The sequence below is a fragment of the Thunnus thynnus genome, chromosome 3, assembly GCF_963924715.1.
Source record: "Thunnus thynnus chromosome 3, fThuThy2.1, whole genome shotgun sequence".
Lineage (NCBI taxonomy): Eukaryota > Metazoa > Chordata > Actinopteri > Scombriformes > Scombridae > Thunnus > Thunnus thynnus.
Window position 1 is genome coordinate 33,322,728 of NC_089519.1, and position 20,068 is coordinate 33,342,795.

The following is a 20,068-nucleotide window of genomic DNA, read 5'->3' on the forward strand; positions in this document are numbered from 1 at the left end:
AGACCCACTGGACTAAACTAGCTAACTGTATATAAAGTAGTTGAAACTAGCTCCACCTCCAGCAGCTACAACAGTAACATGCTGTTCTAACACTGATGATTCAGTATTAATAATCTAATGATGTCATATATAATAATATATCAGTCAGAGGAACCAAACCACTACTTTTACTGCAATACTTTAACTACATCAAGCCCATAATACTTATACTTTTACTTAAAATCTGAATTGTCACGCAGAACTTTTACTTGTAATGAAGTATTTTTACATTGTTGTATTAGTATTTTTACTGAAGTAAAGGATTTGAGTACTTCCACCTTAAATATACATAATATTCAACATTTCACGTCTTTTCCTTAACGCTTCTTTTATTTTGAACCCCCGGCCAGAAGTCACATACACTAATCTCTGGAGATTGACAGTTTCTCTGCGGGATTATTCGTGATCTCAAGTGCCCCCCAATCCACCGATGAGAGCTGCAACTGTTTTTACAGCTGACACACTTCCCATTTCGACCAGGTCAGTCACTCACAACTCCTTTATCTACCTTTACGCTCCGCTCAGCCCTGAAATATGTAGCTAACCCTAACCGCGTAAACAACAACAACACTGACTCACAACAACAACAACAAAGAGGAACCATAACACATCCAGCCGCGCGGATCCACGCCCTCCTTGTCTATTTGCATTGTAATCTCTCTATCGACCCAGAAAAGTGGTTTTTAAACCGCGGCGTCGGTTGTTAAAGTGTCTTGTTTTGTGCGCCCCGCGGAACGGCACCATGTCCAACAAGGAGGAGGGAGGGGGGGCGCTGTACACGCTTGCAAAACTTTATTAATAAAAGGAATTAGCTTCAGGGGACAGATGACTGGTTTTATTCTCCCACCCTCTCATCTCCAAAACGGTAGGCTTGTGCACCAATGGAGGGGAAGGAGAGACAGGAGGAGGAGGAGGAGGAGGTGGAGGAGGAGAGGGGGGTGTTTAACAGTCCTAAAAACCATCTTTTCTGTCCAGTTTATCCGCCATACAGGCCAGCGCGATACTACTGTAAACTAACTTCCTGCATGTGGGCTTTAGGTGAAACGGGATTTCTGGGCTGAGCGGCCGTTGCTGCTGCTGTCCATGCGCGCTCCCTCTCCTCCTCTCCGTGGATGGTGCGTAATAATATCATCTGGAGAGGCCGAGGCCGACATTTTACCCCGGTCCGGAGGAGCCTTAACTCCGAGGGGACATCCGAGGACACATAAGGTAAAAAAAAGCCTACCTCACAGCCTTCACACAAAGCAAATAAATGCACATTTACATCAAGTTCAACGACTGAGAAGTTACTGACAAACAGAGGGGGACATGCAGATGGAATATATGTAGGCTTTTCACGGTCTTCTAAGAAAAACATGGCCACTTTCACATGGATTTACATACAGTAAATGCATGTGCATGGCACTGGAGTACACTTTGGATGTTTTAATTGCACCCTTTTCCAAATATTATTCATCAGATGTAAGCTTTAATCCTATTCGCCAATATCTGTAGCGTGTGTATTTTAAAACTTGTAGCTTAATAACATTTCTACAGCCCTTCTTTCATGATAGGAAATCATACAAATACTTATTATGAGATTTTTTTCATATATTTACCAAAAATTCTTGCGCACACTTTGGCTGATAAAATTGCGTCCGCTGTATTTTTTTTTTTTTTTACTTGAAACGTATACACTTTATAGCTTTCTGCTTCTAAAGCCTGGATTTTAATATATACCGAGTACAGTAGGCCTAAATGACTTGCCTGGGCCTGTAACATTACCTACCTCACCACCACTCGGCAGCAGCACCTGCAGGTGGACAAACAGCAGCCAAAACTTGTTGTGTGATTTAAGCTTCTCTAACTTTACACAAGTCCGAGGCTGTGTACACACAGAACAGACTTTTTTTATATCTGCATGTGGCTGCAGCTGTTAAAACGCTGAAGCCGACCCACATGCTCAGAAATCGGCCGTATTAACAATTAATATTGGACATCCGGTGGCACTGCCAGCTGCGCCCCATTTTTATTGTTGTCTGTGCGCTGAAAGGATCCCTGTTGTCTGGGCTGGAGACTCTGCGACGCGCGTTCGGCTGGTGTGTTTTTTTTTGTGGGGTAGGAGTTTATGCTTTATATTTTTTTAATAAATAAGATTGCATTTAATGTGAATGTGCAGTTTGAGATAGGAGAGCGGGTCTGGATGTGGGAAGCGCGGCTCTTCGGCTCGCCGTGCCATGCGGGACACTGGCTGCCACCATGGCACCTCTTCCCTGCTCTGGCTCTCTGTGTGCTGCTGCTGCTGCTGCCGCCGCTGCCGCTGCTGCTGCTGTTGTTCTGTCCAGCTGTGCGGACACACAGCACCGTCATGTCCCATCAGCTCTGTTGCACCGATCGCTTCGTCGGTAGATTTTTTACAGGTTTTTTTTTCGGGGGAGAGTTTGTGGACGCGCACCGGAGGGACAGAGAGAGCGAGGCGAGGGGCGGCAGACCGGGCCACTTTGGCTCTCCATCGTTACGGGAAACGGAGCTCCAAGGACACGGAGAGGAGAGACTAGGGGCGCATCCATGTCGTTTATGGTCTTTGATCTTTTTTTTTTTTTTATCCTACGCTTGGATTGAAGTTTTTTTCTATTAAATTTAATTAGAAGAGAAAGGGAGATTCCCCAGGCGAGACGAAGCTTTGTCCGCCGCTCAGATTTTGGGGGCTTTAATTTGGCAAATTGGCTTCCCAGACAGCCAGACCGTCCCCCCCCCCACCCCTCCACCCCCCCCCCCCCCCACACACCCCCCTCCTCCCCCCTCCAACCCCCATCCCCCCGCTCTCCCGTCTCCTCCGCGCTGTTTTCGGTCACACTCTCTGCCATCACAGCCTCTTTATGGACTCATTTTACTATTTACACCACCATTCTCGTATCTCCGTGCGTAACCTCCATCCATCCATCCGTTGCCGAGCTGTTTCTCTGTTATACTGGAGGGCTCTTTTTCCCTTTTTTTTTTTTTTCCTGAAGAGGCCTCCAGCTGCTAAAGGTTCATTGTCTGGTCAGACTGCTCATGCTCTAAATATGCCTCATGGTCCGCTGTCATAATGACTTGCTGAAACTCTCAGATGTGTGTGTGTTTGGCACATGTTTGGATTGAAGGAGCTGCGCGTTAAAACATCCATAGTCATCCTGACATGCATTTATTTTAAAAGTTATTATAGTGAAACAGATTTTTAGTGGGAAACAAGTGATACAGTATGGAACAAAACACCTACTGTAAGGTTATTATTAAAACATTAACTTAGGAAGCATAATAACTCACTTTTATACATGTTTTACCACCATATGTATGAAAAATATTTCCACCCAAAACATGTTGTAATACCATGAAAGTTAGTCAATTATTCAATTTGCAACTTTTTTGATAATTGATGATACGTTTAAGTCCATTTTTTCAGGTGAAAACTCTCAACATTGTCTAGTTTCAGCTTCTCAGTTGTGAAGAATTGCTGCATCTCTTTGTCTTGATAGTAAACTGAATATATTTGTTAATAATTGAAGCTGTTGGTCAGACAAACAAGCAGTTTAAAGATGTCACCTTGGGCTTTAGGGAGTTGGGAATTTTTTTGAACCATTTTTGGACATTTTAGAGATCAAACAATGAATCAGTCATTGGAGAAAATAAACAGCATCTTAATCAGTCATAAAACCGTTTTGCTAGGATACATTATGACATGAATCCATTTGATTATCCTGCCCTGTGTTACATAACAAGCTGCTGCAAGGATACGGGGTCGTTTTTTTTATTTCTCATTTTCTGTGCCCGCACAGTGTTGGGGGGGATAATTGCTCCTGTGTATTACTAATATATTCTAATACAAAAGTCATGTGTGTGTTTGTGTACGGCTGGAAGTCGCCTGTGTTGTCGTAAGGTTGACATTTCTGTTGATTTGTGTTGTATAACAAGAGAAAGTAAGGTATAGCATGCACAGACTGCACTACATGTAGCACGTGTTTGTTCTGTCAGTATGTATTTGGGGGGGGGGGGGGTAGTTGTTACATAAACCGCAGTAGCGTTGGCATCCGCTTTGCTCTAGAAGTCTTGTTTACAAAAGCATAAACGGATCGTTATCTGAAGGTAAAGCCGACGGTTATTGGTGGTTATTGACCCACATGGCGTTTTGCGACGGAGCAATTTCCTTTTGTTTCCCTGTCGCCTTACCATGAACTCCTGCCTGTCAAGAGTGTGGTTATGAGCACAGAGACCTTTGGACCGACTTCTATGTTGAACCAACACACCAATAAACAATCGCGGGGTTTGTTATTCCACGGAGAGATACGCCTGACTCCTATATCAGCCGGAATATGACCAAATATAAATAATAATCCGCGAGCGCGTCGTGTAAATTTACCTTGTATCAACAGCAAATACCTAGAAGAGCACTGTAGCCAAACAAAGCAGATTAAAGGGAAAGGGTGAGAGTACGTCATTGAGGTGAATGAGTTTGCATATGTGTGTCGTCCTTATTTGAAGTATGAAACATAATATAATATAGCTGCATGAATGCGGCTCCTTCTCGGACAGAGTTGAAAGTTATACGGCAGTAAAAGTCACTGGGATTTATCTTATTTGCAACTAAAAGAGTAATTTGTGTCAACTGTCGGTACAAGCGGACAAAGGCGTAACCCTCGTGCGTTCTCACAGAGTTTGTGCCACTGCTGTAAATTAAAGATAAAAAAAAAAAAAAAAAGTATATTCTTTGTGTGTGTTTGTAGCTTGCTGGGATTATTCCGTTCATTCCACTAGTTTGTTATCTACTTCAAAACGCTGTATGTGTCTGATAAGTGTTTGTGTACACAGTATGTCGGTAGCTGGCTGCCTCAGTGTGCCAAATACCAGTTTTCCATGTGGCGTGCCAAGGCAGTGTCATAACCGCCCAGCCAATCCTCATTTCCTCATTCTTGTGTGCCTGAGGTCAATCCACAGAGAATGTGTTATGGCATTGTTCTCGAATCACTGAACCCGGGTCAGTGTGAGCTGCTTTCTCCTGGTTTCCTACAGGTACTGAACAGTAGGTCTGCATTGTTTCTGCAGTGGTGTGTGTGTGTGTGTGTGAGAGTGTGTGTTGCTCGGTGTTTCATCATGCCCACCCCCCCACCCCCCCCGTCTGAAAGAAGCTTGGTCTGATCAGTACTTTGCATTGTGGCCTCCTCTTGTCTGAGGAAGAATCGGGAGTTTTAGTTTCACACGCATTAGCTGATGCGGAGCGGCTCGGCGGGCAGAAACGATCTGATTGGTTGAGTTTAACCGTATTAGGCGGAGTCAGAGAAGCAGTTTTTTTTTTTTTTAGAGGACGAGTTAGCTAGGTTAAAGGATAAAGCTGACTGTGTTTTGCTTGTTGTGAAATAAAATCCCATTTAAAAAAAAAAAGACCAAAACCAACAATGGATTGTTCTACTAATAAGTTTCCAAAGCCTGATACATCTTATCCCTCCGTTCCATAGAGCTCCATTGTGTTCTCAAAACGATTAAAAACACATCAGTCACACCGCTGCACTGGGTGATATGTTCCTTCAACACCATGAAAACACACACTGTAGTTTATTTTGACTCAATGCCACATACACACACACCGTCCTGCTGCCGGAAATACCCACAAGAGCACAAGAGCACCAAACGTGGATTCATCCACCGCTGAAAATAGTCCTTGAAAAATGCAGTTTTCCTTCCTGTTTGAGCAACATTTGCTGAAAACTATAAAATCTCTCAACCTTATTTAAAAATTAAACAATATGTTTTTGAAAGATTTTAGTCTTCAGTAGGAACTACGACTGCAATTAATCTTCCAATTTTCTCGATGAATCATTATGTTTATAAAATGTTATTTCTTAGAGCTCGTGGTGGCGACTTCAAAGGTCAACAGTCCAAAATCTAAAGATAGTCACTTTACTATCATGTAAGACACGTAACACCTTCAAATCGACATTAGCTCTAGTAGGAACCAGTGTATTTTGATAATGGAATAACCGTTGTAGTCATTTTTTAAGCAAAAAAACTAAAAGATTTTCTGGTTGCAGCTTCTCGGATGTGAGGATTTTATGGTTTTCTTTGTCTTCTGTGAGGTTAAAACTGCATATATTTGGGTGTTGGACTGATGGTTGGGCTGTGGGATATTAAAAAGGGCATTTTTTACTATTTTCTGATATATATCATAGACAAAACGACTAATTGAAAAACATTGGACGGATTAATTGATAATGAAAATAATCATTTGTCGCAGCCCCAAACGTCACAGACAGGATACAGAAATCAGAGTTTGTTTTGGTCTTTTCATCGGATTTGTTGACAATGAGGAAAAATATAGAATAATGAGATCCTTATCATGTAAAACTGTGTTGTAAAGAAGGAATTAGGTCAAAATATGAATATCTCTTGTCCATTCATGACCCTGGACTAGCATGATAAGCTAACAGTGCTAACTTCAGCTCGTCAGCTCTGCTAACCTAGCTAGCTTAGAACATTTTCCAGGTATTAGCCTCCTCCTCCTCCTCCTCATCTCCCGGCCTTTACTCACTGAACTCCTCTTGCTTCTCCCAGTGAGCTTTTAACTCGATCAGTTAGATGATTTCTGCCTCTGAGAGGTGTTAAACTTTCGCTCTAATTCATCTTTTCACTATTTCAGCTCATTTATTTCTTCATTTCCTCCTGTATATGTTGTGTAATCTTTAACAAATTAACATCAGAGATATCGTTTGATGCAGCTTGTGATACTAACAGCGCATAGTACCGAAATAACAAATGCTTGTTGGTGATTATCTACATGTTCATCTACAAATGCTACACAAATACTTTGCTGCTACGCCTTTATCTGGTGCATGAAAGCTTTTTGCATTTGCTGTTTTAAATACTCATTGTTGGCAGGTTTTTTTCTTAGGAAGTGATATGTCCTACATTTTCTGGCAGTTTCACTGTGTGTGTTTTTTTTTCTTTTCATGTGGAATGAATAGATGTATTAATAGAAAAACTAGCCGGCTAATGTGACCAACAATAGCCAGCACATCTGAGCAGATAAAAAAGATATAAATGTTTTAACTTCATAGACAGGAAAATGCAAGGAAAAAAAAAAAAAAACACATCACAACAAAAGAAGATTCACAACAGATTACAGAGTTGAAAGGTTTTTTTTCTGAAAGGTTTCAAAAAAAAAAAGAAAAAGCGCACCAATCTGAGAAAGACTCACAGGTTTGTTATTATAAAATGACACATTTAAAGCCTGTGTTTTTCCTTCTTTTCTGTTGTCAGCTCTTCTTATTGTGCAGACCAAACAAACTGAATATGAAAACAATATACTGTAACTGTTAAACTCTGGCAGTGTCCACTTTATACTTAAGCGTGACACAAATACACATTACGTCCTCATACAGTACATCTTAAAGCTGTAACGATGTGTTTGCTTACTGTATAATTTGCGTTGTGGCCTCTGTTGAACCCGTGTCTGATTTCCTGCTTCCCCGTACCTGCTTTGTTTTTTTCCTCCTCCAGTCGGGGAGGCCGAGAGCTGCAGGCAGGGCTGCGTCATGTGAAAAGGGCTCGACCTCTTGACCCTTTCAACTCTCAACTTAAGGTAACTCGCCTCCTCTTCTCTTATGAACTCTCCTCTCCCGTCTCCTCCTTTGTCACGTCTCAATGTTCTGATTTGAGCTCGGTTGTGTTTTTTTTTTTGTTTTTTTTGCAGCAGAACTCACTTGACTGACGTTGTGACCGCGGACTGACACCCTCCCGCCTCGGGCATGCCTCAGGTAAAGTAGGAACACCGCGGAAACTGAAGCGGCTCTCACCCATCACCTATCAGTGATCCTGCTTGTGGTAGATTTGTATCTGACTCTGTGTGTGTGTGTGTGTTTTCTCCCCCTCCTCAGCCGGGTATGAATGGGATGGAGCCGGCATTTGGCGAGGCCTACGGGGGCCACAGGGGTCTGCTGAGCCCCTACCCTCTGGCCATGTCGCCACAAGGGGGCAGGACCGAGTACGACCAGGTGAGACGACATGATGTAGAGAGACGCGAATTCGATTCGGAAGTTATAGCGGCTCATGATGAGGCTTCTCCAAGGGCTTTGAAAATCCTTGTAAATGTTTGTTGGTTTGAAAACAATAAAATAAGGTTGTTTTTTTTTATGGGAAATGAGTGGATGACCTTTAAAGTGATTTTCTTTTTTATTAAATTTTAAATTAAAAAATATGCCTCAGCCTTCTGAGAGTTGTCGCTCAACCCCAAGATCAACACACCTCCTTTTAGAACTACTTCCTCACAATAATGAACAACAATAAAGGTCTGCGTTATGTCAAGATTGTGGAAGTTAGTGAAGCAGAAGTGGGTTTTTTTTTTTTGCAGTTGATTGCATTCACCTGGCATCTCAGGTGCATATGGGGAAAAATTGTCTGTAGTTGTAGAAGAGGTTGCGCAAACACCTGATAAATTGCTTCATGTGGTGTCACTTGAGGGTTGGGGAGGGTTAGATTGAATTTGAGTTGCATTGTGGATAATGTAGGTGCCTGGTTCGCCAGGCATGGGATGAAAAAGATGATATCTGTAGTTCTGCTGCATCGATATTGATGCGCCAAGTCGTTGGAGGCTTCTACACATGATTCTGTCTTGGCTAGTCTGTCTTTGTATGGTGTAAATAATTCAAAATTGATAATAATATTAAGTTAAATACTTCATATAATTAATAATATTCTTGTCAGAGTTTAAAATGTTGTCCAGAACAATGAGGATAATTACTGAGGATCCCCCCCCCCCACTTAAACATATCTCTGGCCCCTTTTAGAGCGTGCTCCTCATGCTGGGCTCCCCGGCATCGCCAAGGAAACGGCCCTTTGAGTTGCTAAGCGACCTGGTGGACGACGGTGGCTTCGGCGAGGACCTGCACCCGGAGCGCTGGGATGTTTCGGCGCTGGACGAGATGGCTCGCTACACCAAGCTGGGCCTTGGTGTAGGGGGGGAGCTGCTGGCCTGCTCGGAGGAGGCCGTCCTGATGGGCCGCTGGGGGAGGAGCCGGGAGGAGGAGCAGCAGGAGGAGGAAGAGGAGGAGGAGAGGAGGAGGAAGAGCAGCAAAGCGCCGACATCGCACACAGCACCTCCCATCACCCAGGAGGTCCAGGCCACTGCTGCAGGGAGGCAGGAGGGGCATATCTGCGTTACCACGACAACCGAGAGGGAGTTGAGTGTTGCGGGAAGAGCGGCGGGGGCAGGACAGGATGGGGGGATGTCGAGGGAGCGTACCGTGGAGGTGTATCAGGTGGCACAGGAGGAAGAGGAGGTGGTGACGGCGGCGGCGGCGGCAGGTTTGGCTCTGGAGCACTGCAGCGAGGAGCACAACTACTCCCTGGGCCAGGGCGGGGAGCTGGGAGCGGGGGCCGGTCACAACTCCCAGACAGAGGAGGTGCAGGTGGGGGAGACTCAGCAGGAGGTGCGGGACAGGCAGGAGAGCCAGGCCAAGGGGTCTGAGCTGGAGTTGGAGGAAAAGGACGAGGAGCTGGAGGAAGAGGAGGAGGAGGAGGATGACGAAGAGGACGAAGGGGAGGAGGGAGCGGAGGAGACGGCGGTGGAAGCTGAACTCTCCAGTTCCTCGGAAACTGAATGTGGTGAGTTCTGCTTTCAGTTTGTCCGTATCTGTGTGGCGAGGACATCTCAGCTCATCACAGCTCTGCCAGCAGCCTGTCTGCCCACACGGAAACCATTTTAATCTGTCTCGGGTCCAGACGAGACCTCAGACCGCCTTGTACATCTTGGTTGGCTGAGTAGAGGCACATAAATACCAAAGTTGCGGGTGTAATTCCCGGACAACATACCGCTTCATTGGCTACAGTTTTACTGTTCTGAAATGGCTTTGAGGGTTGGAGCCTCTTCATCCATTCAAATACCATCTGTAACAGCCACACACTGTCTTTCTTAAGTGAGGGGGTGGGGTTGTAGTTTAACATGCTAAATAGAGTATGAAAGTTGGAACAGATTGTTAAACAACCGTTGCAGTAGAACTAGATTTTAAAGAAGCTTCAAAAGCTGCACAGACAAGCACAAACATTCAGCCGGTGGCTCATGATCAAAAACATTTCTGTCTTTGCCTCGTTGTTTCAAGGGTTGGGAACCGAAAACCGGTTCCAAATTATAACCAAATCCACAACGCCAAAACCAGGTACCTGTTAACAGATTTGAATTTCGGTGCTGCTTATCAGTTCCTAAACACAGTGACCCTTTATTGTTGCAAACAAAGGCCACATATCTGCCAGGACCTGTTTACGTCACGCATCAACACAACAGCGTGTTGATTTTTTTTTTTTTTTTTTTAGATAGGAACATGCACGGCTAATGTCACAAAGATGGAGCGCAGTAAACACTCCAAAATGTGGCTTCACTTCATCAAAGGAAACAACAAGGCAAAGTGCGACGCATGTGGGAAGCTAATTAGCAGTAAGTCAAGTAACACATCAGATTTGACCAAAACATTTAAGGCAGCACGGCGTCGATCTCAAAGAATGTTCGGCGTTTGATGTCTCGCGGTCTCTTAGCCCGAGTGTGTCATCAGCCAGCGTTAGCACCTCGCTAGCACCTCTAGCAGAGCCAGGAATAACAAGCCACAACACACCGTTCTCTTTGGCAATAAAGGGAAACATAACCAAAGAGAAAACTAAGGAGTGTTAAATACCACAGCATCAACAAGAATATATGTGTTGACTGTGGATCATAAGTTTTTATTGTATGTATTTACTTTGTGAATGTTCAGTGAAAAAGACTTTGAATTTATTTATTTTGATGAAACAATAAAAGTCAAAGTAAGATATATATATAACCGGAATAAGCAGAGTCAGAATCAGTGAAATTCAAACAATACCCAACCCTAATTATTTCTTTACACCTCATTTATCTCTCCTTCACTACTATCGTGGGTTGACAGTATTATCTAACTATGATCCTTACTCACTGTACTATACAGTCAGATGCTGCATAGAAAAAATAATAATAAATTGCTGCAAAATCAAATCTTGAAGATGACTGGGATGTCCTTTTGAACTCGTGGTCTCTGACACATACATGGAACCACACCATGTCTGTTTTTATTCTCACTGGGTGTTGGTCTCTCTTGTCCCACGTCTTGACTGTCAGATATTAAAATAAAGGAAAAAATGTTAAAAATAAATCAGTGAATAACAGACACTGTGCATCTTTTCATGCTAATTTAATAAAGTTCAACTAAACGCATGTTTAGGATGGTTAACATGTAGTAAAGCTGTGACTTATCAGCTCAGCTATAGACTGACAAACTTATTGTATTGCCCACATTTGTACCACAAACACAGTATACAGTGAATTCTAAATTTGTGTAATTTTTATAGTAAAAAATAGTTAGACATTTGTAATTGGCCTCTGAATCTTTATATGAATCAAAACAGTCATAATGACCAATAAAAATCAGGTGATACATACACTCACCAATCACTTTATTAGGAACGCCTGTGCAATATAACACCCATCTCATGTATGTTGTTAATGGCGTGGACAAAATATTAGGAACACTTTTCAATATAATGCGCTCCAGTACACCACCACCACCCACTATAATCTCAATAATAAACATTAAGTAGAATTATCACCTTTCTGACAATATCAACAAAAACTTAAAACGTATAAGCTTCGTAAAAGTAGAATTAATGGCAGAGCTGTTGTATTGGATTGCATTAGATTGTGCAGGTGTTCCTAATAAAGTGCTCGGTGAGTGTACATGTCATACATGATGATGAAAAAATACTGAAAATGTTAAACAAAATGCAAGATATATCATAGGATTCCAGTATCTACACCATATAAGACTTAAACCGTATTTAACTAAAGGGGAATTCCGTCAATTTTGCGTCAGAGTTTGTTTACTAGTCACGGGGAAAACGACACCACCTGTGAAAACGGTAAACTGTCCTCTGTGAGAAAATAACCTCGATGATTGTTTGGTAATGGAGTCAACAGATTCACAGAAACAGAAAGCCTGTGTTGTAAACTGAAGGTGTGGAGTTGATGGAAGTGGGCGTTTACCAGGCAGGAAGGGTCTAATGAAAGACGCTATTGAGTTGCATTATGGGAAGTGTAGGATCCAGCATTTTTGGACCTTGATTCATACCAGAGAGAACAAAGAGTCTGGATTTTTTCGGCTTCTGCTGCTTTGATTTTGACCATTCTTTTCCTCCACAACTTACAATACAATAATAAACATTAGATATTTAATAGATATAGAAGCTGCTGGTTGCTGTGAGCTTAGAGCAGCAGCTAAACATGAAAAATTCACAAGGTCATTTCTTGTCCAGACTACAGGACATGAAATATAAACATGTATATTAGATAACATACATGCAAACTGACTTCACTTCAGATTACCATCTTTTTCCCAGGCCCTTTCTCCCTCTGAACGTCCTCACGTTAGATAAACAAATCTCAGGCGTCTTGTTGCAAGGTAATGGAGAGGTCGCTGGCTCGCTCTCAAAGACAGGTCCTGGGTCATATTTCGACCGTCGCGAGACACCATTGTTGCCCTCCATTGTTGTGGCAATGTGTGTGTGTGTGTGTGTGTGTGTGTTTGCATGGTCGAGCAATTCTTACCATTTGCCCCTGGCGATCATAAAGAGCTGCATGATGGATGGAAAAGTGTGTGTATGTGTGTGTGTGTGTGTATATAAAACGGAGAGCTGTGGAGCAAAAGATCGAGTTGAGGGGAGAGTACAGACAATGGCGCTATCTGCAGACCACTGGACCAGACGACATGATGTTACATAAGCCATCTGTGTGTGTGTGTGTGTGTGTGTGTGTGTGTGTGGACTGGCCAGCCCCTGGTTAATGGCTAGGATAGGACTTCATGGTGATTAACTTTCAGTCTGATTTAATCCTGCTAGAAATTATTATTTCCATTATTGCGCTGTGTCCTTTTTATTTATTTTTTTTAAATATTTTGAACCCAGCTCTGATGGATTTGAAGAAGCATCTCTTCTCTCCTCCTGCTGCTGGAGCTTTTTGCATGTTGTATTATTTATGATGCCATTATTCATGGCTCCGTGCGCCTGTGGCTAATCTTCTGTGACGTCTGTGCGCTCGTGTAGGTGTCTGTGGCTCTGAAACAGCATACATGCACACAGTTTGAGCCGGGTGGTGGCTTTGTTATTAGGACATACAGCATGTGTTTGTGGATTAGGGTTCTCAGCATGATTTCATGCCAGGCATATGTAAACATTAATACCTGTCAGTTATGATTAAGGTTCAACCTTCTTTATTAAGTTACAGGGTATTTTTCTTCCATGAAATATCTTATGTGTGGCTGTCAATGTTGCCCACCTCCATAGGGATGGATGAGATTCTGTTTTCTTCATAGTATATTAATAAAATGGCTTTGAGATTACTGCATCATTGGTTGTCAATGGGAGGCTGAGATACAACATCTGGACCAGATTACACTGAAGAATTGTTATTTCTTTCTTTATACAAATGGAGACTGTATATTTTGAGTATTTTATTTTTAAAACGCAGGTTCTCGTGCTTTTAAACTCCCCCTCCACTCAAAAATGTGTTTTTTTTTTCTTCTTCTTCTTCCTTCACTTTGATGTTTGAGCTTCACCGTTACAGGATGATGTATGTTTGACACTAGAAGGCTGTTTTGATCTGCTGAAGAAAGAACGTTTCTCTGTGCTCACCTGAAAATCTCAGTTTATGGCAGGTACCTACTAGCAGGATTTGTGACATCACAAGTAGTTTGAAGCCAATGGTGGCCCAGTATTCAACGTACACAAATGTGATGTGGAAGCTTGAAGCCTCCAGTGCACAAACACTGACAATGGACTTTTCAATGAAGGAGGAGATATCTTATGTCAAACAGTTATATATCATATAACCCTATGATATTCATAGACTCTGGATTTTTTTAATAAGGGTTAACTGAGCCTTTTTGTTGAAAAACCATGTAAAACACACTTTATTAGTAATGTGTAGAAATGACAAAGTAGAATATTTTTCATATAATTTAAAACATGTCTGCTGTGGCTCTTTAAATTTCTGCCATGCTAAGAATACATTTTTGGAAAAATAGTAAGGATCTGTAATTTTTTGGCAGGAAAACGCTAGATTTTGAAGATACTGAATATTGGCAGATTTTGTTCAAAAATATGAGTAGTTAACTCCCAGTTTGTTGGACTCAAACTGTGCTGCTGAAAATGACAAAGCTTTCTGCAGATGAAACCGAAAACTGTGCACCAGAGTATCTCTGCTGTGATAAATTTGAAGGAGATAAAAAGGCTACGTTACCCATGATATCTTAAACTGTGCAAATGTTATGAAATGTGCTATCTACAGGTCTATCGGAGTTTAAACAAACTTTTGGACAGTTCAGGAGTTTTGTCAGTTACATGTGTAGTTTCACATAATTCCATGTACGCAGTGCACTTCACTGTGGAATGAAAACAGAAGATAATATCAGACAAGATAAGAGAAACAGAGCAAAGCAGTAAACTGCTGACAAAAAGCTGTTTGAGGATGAGAATCACAGGGTTGAGTCACAGTACCTTTACTTTTTAGTCACACTGATGTTGGTCCACTTGGATTTTCTATATTTCTGTTATTGTCAGCAAATCCTAAGTGCAGAGCCAAACCAACAATGAATTGATCATGTGTATGTATCCAAAGCCTGATATACCCTATTTCTCTGCGCCGTAGACCCTCATTGTTGTCCAAGAACATCAGTACAAAGTAAAGAAGGAGGTTGGGATATGTAGCTCAACAAGCTAGTGAAGCTGTGAATGGGACCGTGTTACTCAGGAGTATCTGCCTTACACAGAACTACTCTCCAGAGACTGAAAACGTGATCACTGCTTTTAGACTTTGGAGCCGTTTCTAAACAAACTAGCGTGACCAAACTCATTGTGGTGAAGGAACATGCCACCCACTTCAGCGGTGTGGCTAACTGACAACAACGGAGGTCTATGTCACAGAGGAATAAGCTTTGGATACAAACAAAATACTTGTTAGCAGATGAGTTCATTGTTGGTTTGGCTCTGACCTGGAGATTTGTTGACAATAACAACAATAACTAACCCTAAACCTAATAACCCTAATAACCCTAACCCTAACCATAATAACCCTAACCCTAATAACCCTAACCCTAACCCCTTAACCCTAACCCTCACCAGACATATTCTTTACCATAACTGTTTGTCACACTAATGTTTTGCTGGGCTCCCAACAAATTTGTCCAACACTCTTGCTTCTTGAGAATGTACTGTGAGAAGTAATCGCTGGATTTCCATTAATTTTTTTTTTCGGGTTAATTAGAATTCCAGGAGAATGAATCCTGATGATTTTCACCCTCAAGCCAAAAGTATTTTTTGCCCCAATAGTGGTGAAGATCTAAAAATAGTAAAGTTGTCTCTATTTTTCATTTATCCAACTGTTTGGTTTTCTAGTGTGTACCAGGCTTCTAGTATAGATATAGACTCTTAGTCTTGTGTCATTGATTGCCCATGTTTCAAATTTCTCATCAGCTATTTTCACATTAGTCATCATATCAGCATGGATGTTAAATTTCGAGTTGATTGCCGGGATGCTTGTTAGACAACTGCAAAGCCTTTACATTACTTGCATAAGGGCACAAATTCAAAATCCTTTGTGTGTGTTTGTGTGTGTGTTTCGTACCTCCAGAGGTGGAGGCGGAACCAGCGAGGCAGCCAGGTGAGCGGCCGTCAAAACGGCGCTGTTTCTGGGAGTACAGACGCGCTCGAGAGTCGGCAACAAAGAAGAAGCTGGGCGGAGACGTCCACTGGTCTCTGTCCTGGAGCTCCAGCACTCTGCCCAGCACACTGTACCGCAGAGAGGGTGAGAACATCCACATCATTTATTCAGTAAAAATGTTTGCATACAGTTGTTTTTTTGGTTTTTTTTGACTGTTGGCTCAACAGAATAAATAAATGGACATTCTGACTAAGAAATGAAATAAAATGATGTGGTAATTACAGCCTGAATCACACAAAGAAGTGAAAGTGGAAACGAAAGTGTAAAGATCGACTACACGAGAGCCTTTTAACAGCAGGAGTCATTAAAATGACATTCACACTGCAGCTGAAAGTGTCCCATTTCTTTTCTCTCATGTGACACAAATCGGACCCTCAGGCATGTGCCCTACATACAACTTTTATGTCAAAATCTGAATTTTTCAGCATTTCCCTGATTAGTAAATCTTGCGTCAGGCACAACTTTGGCTGTGCTGCAGTTTGGCAGCCTGCAGTACAGTCCAATCCATTGCAGTTCATTAATGTAACCCGAGAAAACAAAATCACAAACCACTGCTTCAATAATTACCATTCAACAGTGTCATGTATATATAGTATGTAACTATATCTTCTGATATTTCACTGTCATATTAAAACCTTGGAAGCCAATTTTGTGGCTTCACTATCCAGAAAAATCTTGTGAGTCATTTTAACAGAACAAGGCTTATTTCGTGCTTTGGAAGATTTGTGATGTGTTTGAGCACAGCATGAGTTAGGAATTATGAACACACTGCTGGGCTCGTGGATGTTAAAAAGATTGAACCCAAAGAGGATTGAAAGACCCTTACAGGAAGGTATTAATTTATTCTGATTCTTGTTCTGTCCAGGCAAAAAAGGCCGCCGCAAAGCCCGCAAGACGGACGCCAGCGACCTGACGCCAAACCCCCAGAAGCTCCACAACATCGGGGAGCAACTGCAGAAGCTCAACGCTGCCATCGATGGCATGGGTCCGGTCAACGACCTGCCCGCCGTGGCCCGAGCCCGGTCCCGCAAGGAGAAGAACAAGCTAGCCTCCAGGTATCAGACTCCACTTACTGCCCTCCTACGTCTTCTGTGCCGAGTCAGAGCCCCGGAGACTTTGTGTATTGATTTATTTGGCACGAGCGGGCATTCGGAGAGGTTTTCAGTATTTGTTAATCATTTGCAGAAAGAAATGGAAGAAGAGACCTTCAGGGCTCTGTGGTTTGGTATCTACAGTCTTTAGCCTTGTCAAGACCGGATTAGATAGTTGACCTTCTAATACTGTTTCTGGAGGACAGAAAATGAAAAAAACCTCACCGATCTCAGTAGAATTTAAAGGAAAAATTCACTTCTGTGAATATGATGATTTCTTAAAACCAAGCTCACCTATGTAGTAGAAATGTGCAGTTATTCTTGGAATTGGTGCCCTATGACTAGATGAAACTGTGAAAAAGGCTGTGGATTCCCCATACCACTCTTAAGGGGGAATCCTACAACAACCAGAATGCATTGCGTGCGTCTCATCCAATGAGCTTCCATTGAGCTACTCATGGTGTGTTTAGGGCCAGATTAGCACCAAAGACAAAGTTAGTGCAGCATTATATCTCTTTACTGTGGCTTATTTTCATTTACAAAATGTTTTTCTTCATGGAGTCTGGATATATTGAAACGCTGTGCAAGCAAACAGTTTCTTTTACCTTTTTTTGGACGAGGATGAGCCGGACCAGAATGTGGTCAAAGCTGAATTCAGTCAAAGTTGCAGGTTGTAACACACAGTCGATGTTGCTCTGTTCTGTATTCAGAGTCGGCAAAGTCCGATGTAACATTTTGAAAGAAAACAAAGTCATGTTTACCAAAGTTTGTTCCAGTTTTCTGTTCTGTTCCCATCCTCTCTGACGATCCTATCATCACCGGGCAGGCACTGGTCGATGCTACAAGGCTACCCCGGCTGCAACGCCTCTATTTCAGTTGCAGCTGTACTGTAGCTCCAGTGGTCGCTTTCTACTCGATAATCTGTTTTGTCTGATTCCACAGCACAATATTCGGCCTCATAAGTTGTAATAGTGGCGCCACATCTCCGCTCTGACATTATTTTATAAAGCTAGTTGTTTGTTTTTGTTAGTGTTATCATGGAGAAACTCAGCAGCTGAAGTCAGGCTGTAACGTCGCTCTGGTGGTCGCTTTCCTCTCCCAGACTCTGTTGTCTGATTCATCAGCGTGATATTCAGCCTCGTATCATGAAACTAGTTTTCTTCCAAATATGCTGATATGATATTTTGGTGACGGCTTTTCCCCATCGCTAGCATGGGATGGGAGTGTTTTGGGAGAGCCACATTTTACCATCCTTGAAGGCACCACTACAGAAAATGTGGAAACATAGTTGTAGTCTAAGGCAGATCTCCAAAGTCCACCGGATGATGGGTTTTGCATCACGTGGTGGCAAATGAGCTCTGGGTGCAGGCAACATGGAAGGAAGTTACACATTGTTGGTTGAAAATCGGCAAAGTTCCTCTTTAAGGCATCCATTGATTTGACTTGATGGAAAGTCATAAAATATGAGGAAATGTGTGTCTTTTCAAACATCTTGCATCTTTATTTTGAAGTGTCGGGAAGAATTTGATTTCAACTCCCTCCAAGTGGAACACATGGTACAATTAAAACTCAACCCTTGAGGAAACTGCTGTAACAAGCTTTCATACTTTTTTGAATTCACATTTTAACTCATTTAAAAGACATCCCTGAGGATGATATACACAACACAATTTATTTGAAAATGTAGGTCACAAGTGTATTTTTGTGTTGACTGCCCCTTTTTTTTTTTTTTTTTTTTTTTTAATGAGTATACATCGGACACTACTATGATTAAAAAAAAGAAGGATGGAAGGAAGCGGAGGAAAACAACAGAGGAGATGTGATGGAGAAGCGCAGGATGAGAGGATGAATGGGAGGAAATCAGGGCAGGATTGAAGAGGCACACAAGGAGTTAGATGAGGAGGGAGAGGGTCATGTAAAGTTCATCTGCGGAGGGAGGGAGGGAGGGGGAGAATTCAGAGGAAAGGACATTGTTACAGGCAGTTTAAAGAGGAGGGGGACAGTGGGAATATCTTATTATTCCAAACATACTGTATATTAAACACAACACAAACACACCATCAGATAGAAAGTTTGGGGGAAGATAAATGAAATTCTGGAGGACGCGATGGTGAAAGTTTTCTGTTAAGACCGCTGTTTACTGTTTGGTGTGACTGAGTTCATGTTTTAATTTAATATGCAGGAATTTCATCTGTGAAGATTCATTTCTTTTTACATTGTCATACTTGTGGCAGGCTGGGACCCCGGTCAGAGTTAGCAGTGGGACTATCCTGACCGCCTCTGAACTCTCCCTCTCATTCTTTTTCACAATAATTGTTAAAAACAGCCTGCCCGGGGCGTTCAGGCGGTGCAGAGGACAAACACTCGCCCAGTTCCCCGCCTGGAGCTTGGTCATACACTCCAACAAACACAGTTAATGGTGGAAAGATCATGTCCTGGCCACTGACCTAGTGACATATTTTCTTTAGATAAACTTTTAAATACATTGTTGCTCAAAACGAGGACTGTGGATTTTGGCCCCTATCATGTACATTGTTAGTGCAAAACCTGTTTCAGGTCATTTGGGTTCCTGACTGTTGGACAGACTTGAACAAATGTGAACCTACCCTTTAATTTGAAGTTGTTGCATTTAATTGTCTGTCAGAGAGTCCCCAACGGAATTCGTCGAATTGCCATTTTTAAACATTTTCCTCTGCAACATTGTTCACAGCACATGATAACCAGTGAAACTGCTGTGCGCCTGCTGAGCCATTATATTCTTAAAGACACAGTAACCACCCATCATGTGATTGGCTGCTTGGGTGGTCTCAAAAATCGGTAAAGCCTTAGGTTTGGATACACTTCTGAGTATCTTAACGACAACCCGTAGTGCCCTTTTTCTAAAACCATCCAAGCACCGAAAGCTTTTAATTGGCTCCGCAGGTCTTCATTGGGGTTATTTTTGGTATTGCAGTAGGGACTGTTAGGAAAACTCTGTACTGATGTTGTGTTCAGAGGCTTGTGGGTCTAAATTATGATGATTAGGGGCAGCTAGATTGTTGTATGGTTGTCTATATCCTCTCCAATCAGCAGGGACTGTGGTACAAAAACACGTCTGACACATAATCCGACCTCTCAACATGCAGAGAAACAAAAAAGAAATATTCTGTCCACCACCACT

At 42.3% G+C, this 20,068-nt stretch overlaps 1 protein-coding gene across 8 annotated transcripts in view; it reads left to right on the forward strand.

Moving 5' to 3' along the window:
• The first annotated feature begins 403 nt into the window (after nucleotides 1-403).
• The window catches only part of LOC137180183 (CREB3 regulatory factor-like), a 35,046-nt gene continuing 15,381 nt past the window's right edge, over nucleotides 404-20,068 (forward strand). The window contains exons 1-9 of one of the 8 annotated variants that reach the window (XM_067585465.1): nucleotides 404-519; nucleotides 1,078-1,248; nucleotides 4,864-5,064; nucleotides 7,546-7,627; nucleotides 7,739-7,802; nucleotides 7,923-8,039; nucleotides 8,832-9,648; nucleotides 15,728-15,901; nucleotides 16,683-16,872. In XM_067585465.1, the coding sequence (XP_067441566.1) occupies nucleotides 7,794-7,802; nucleotides 7,923-8,039; nucleotides 8,832-9,648; nucleotides 15,728-15,901; nucleotides 16,683-16,872 (1,307 nt within the window). In that variant the 5' untranslated portion in view covers nucleotides 404-519; nucleotides 1,078-1,248; nucleotides 4,864-5,064; nucleotides 7,546-7,627; nucleotides 7,739-7,793. The other 7 variants (XM_067585469.1, XM_067585466.1, XM_067585463.1 and 4 more) reach the window with 7 other exon arrangements.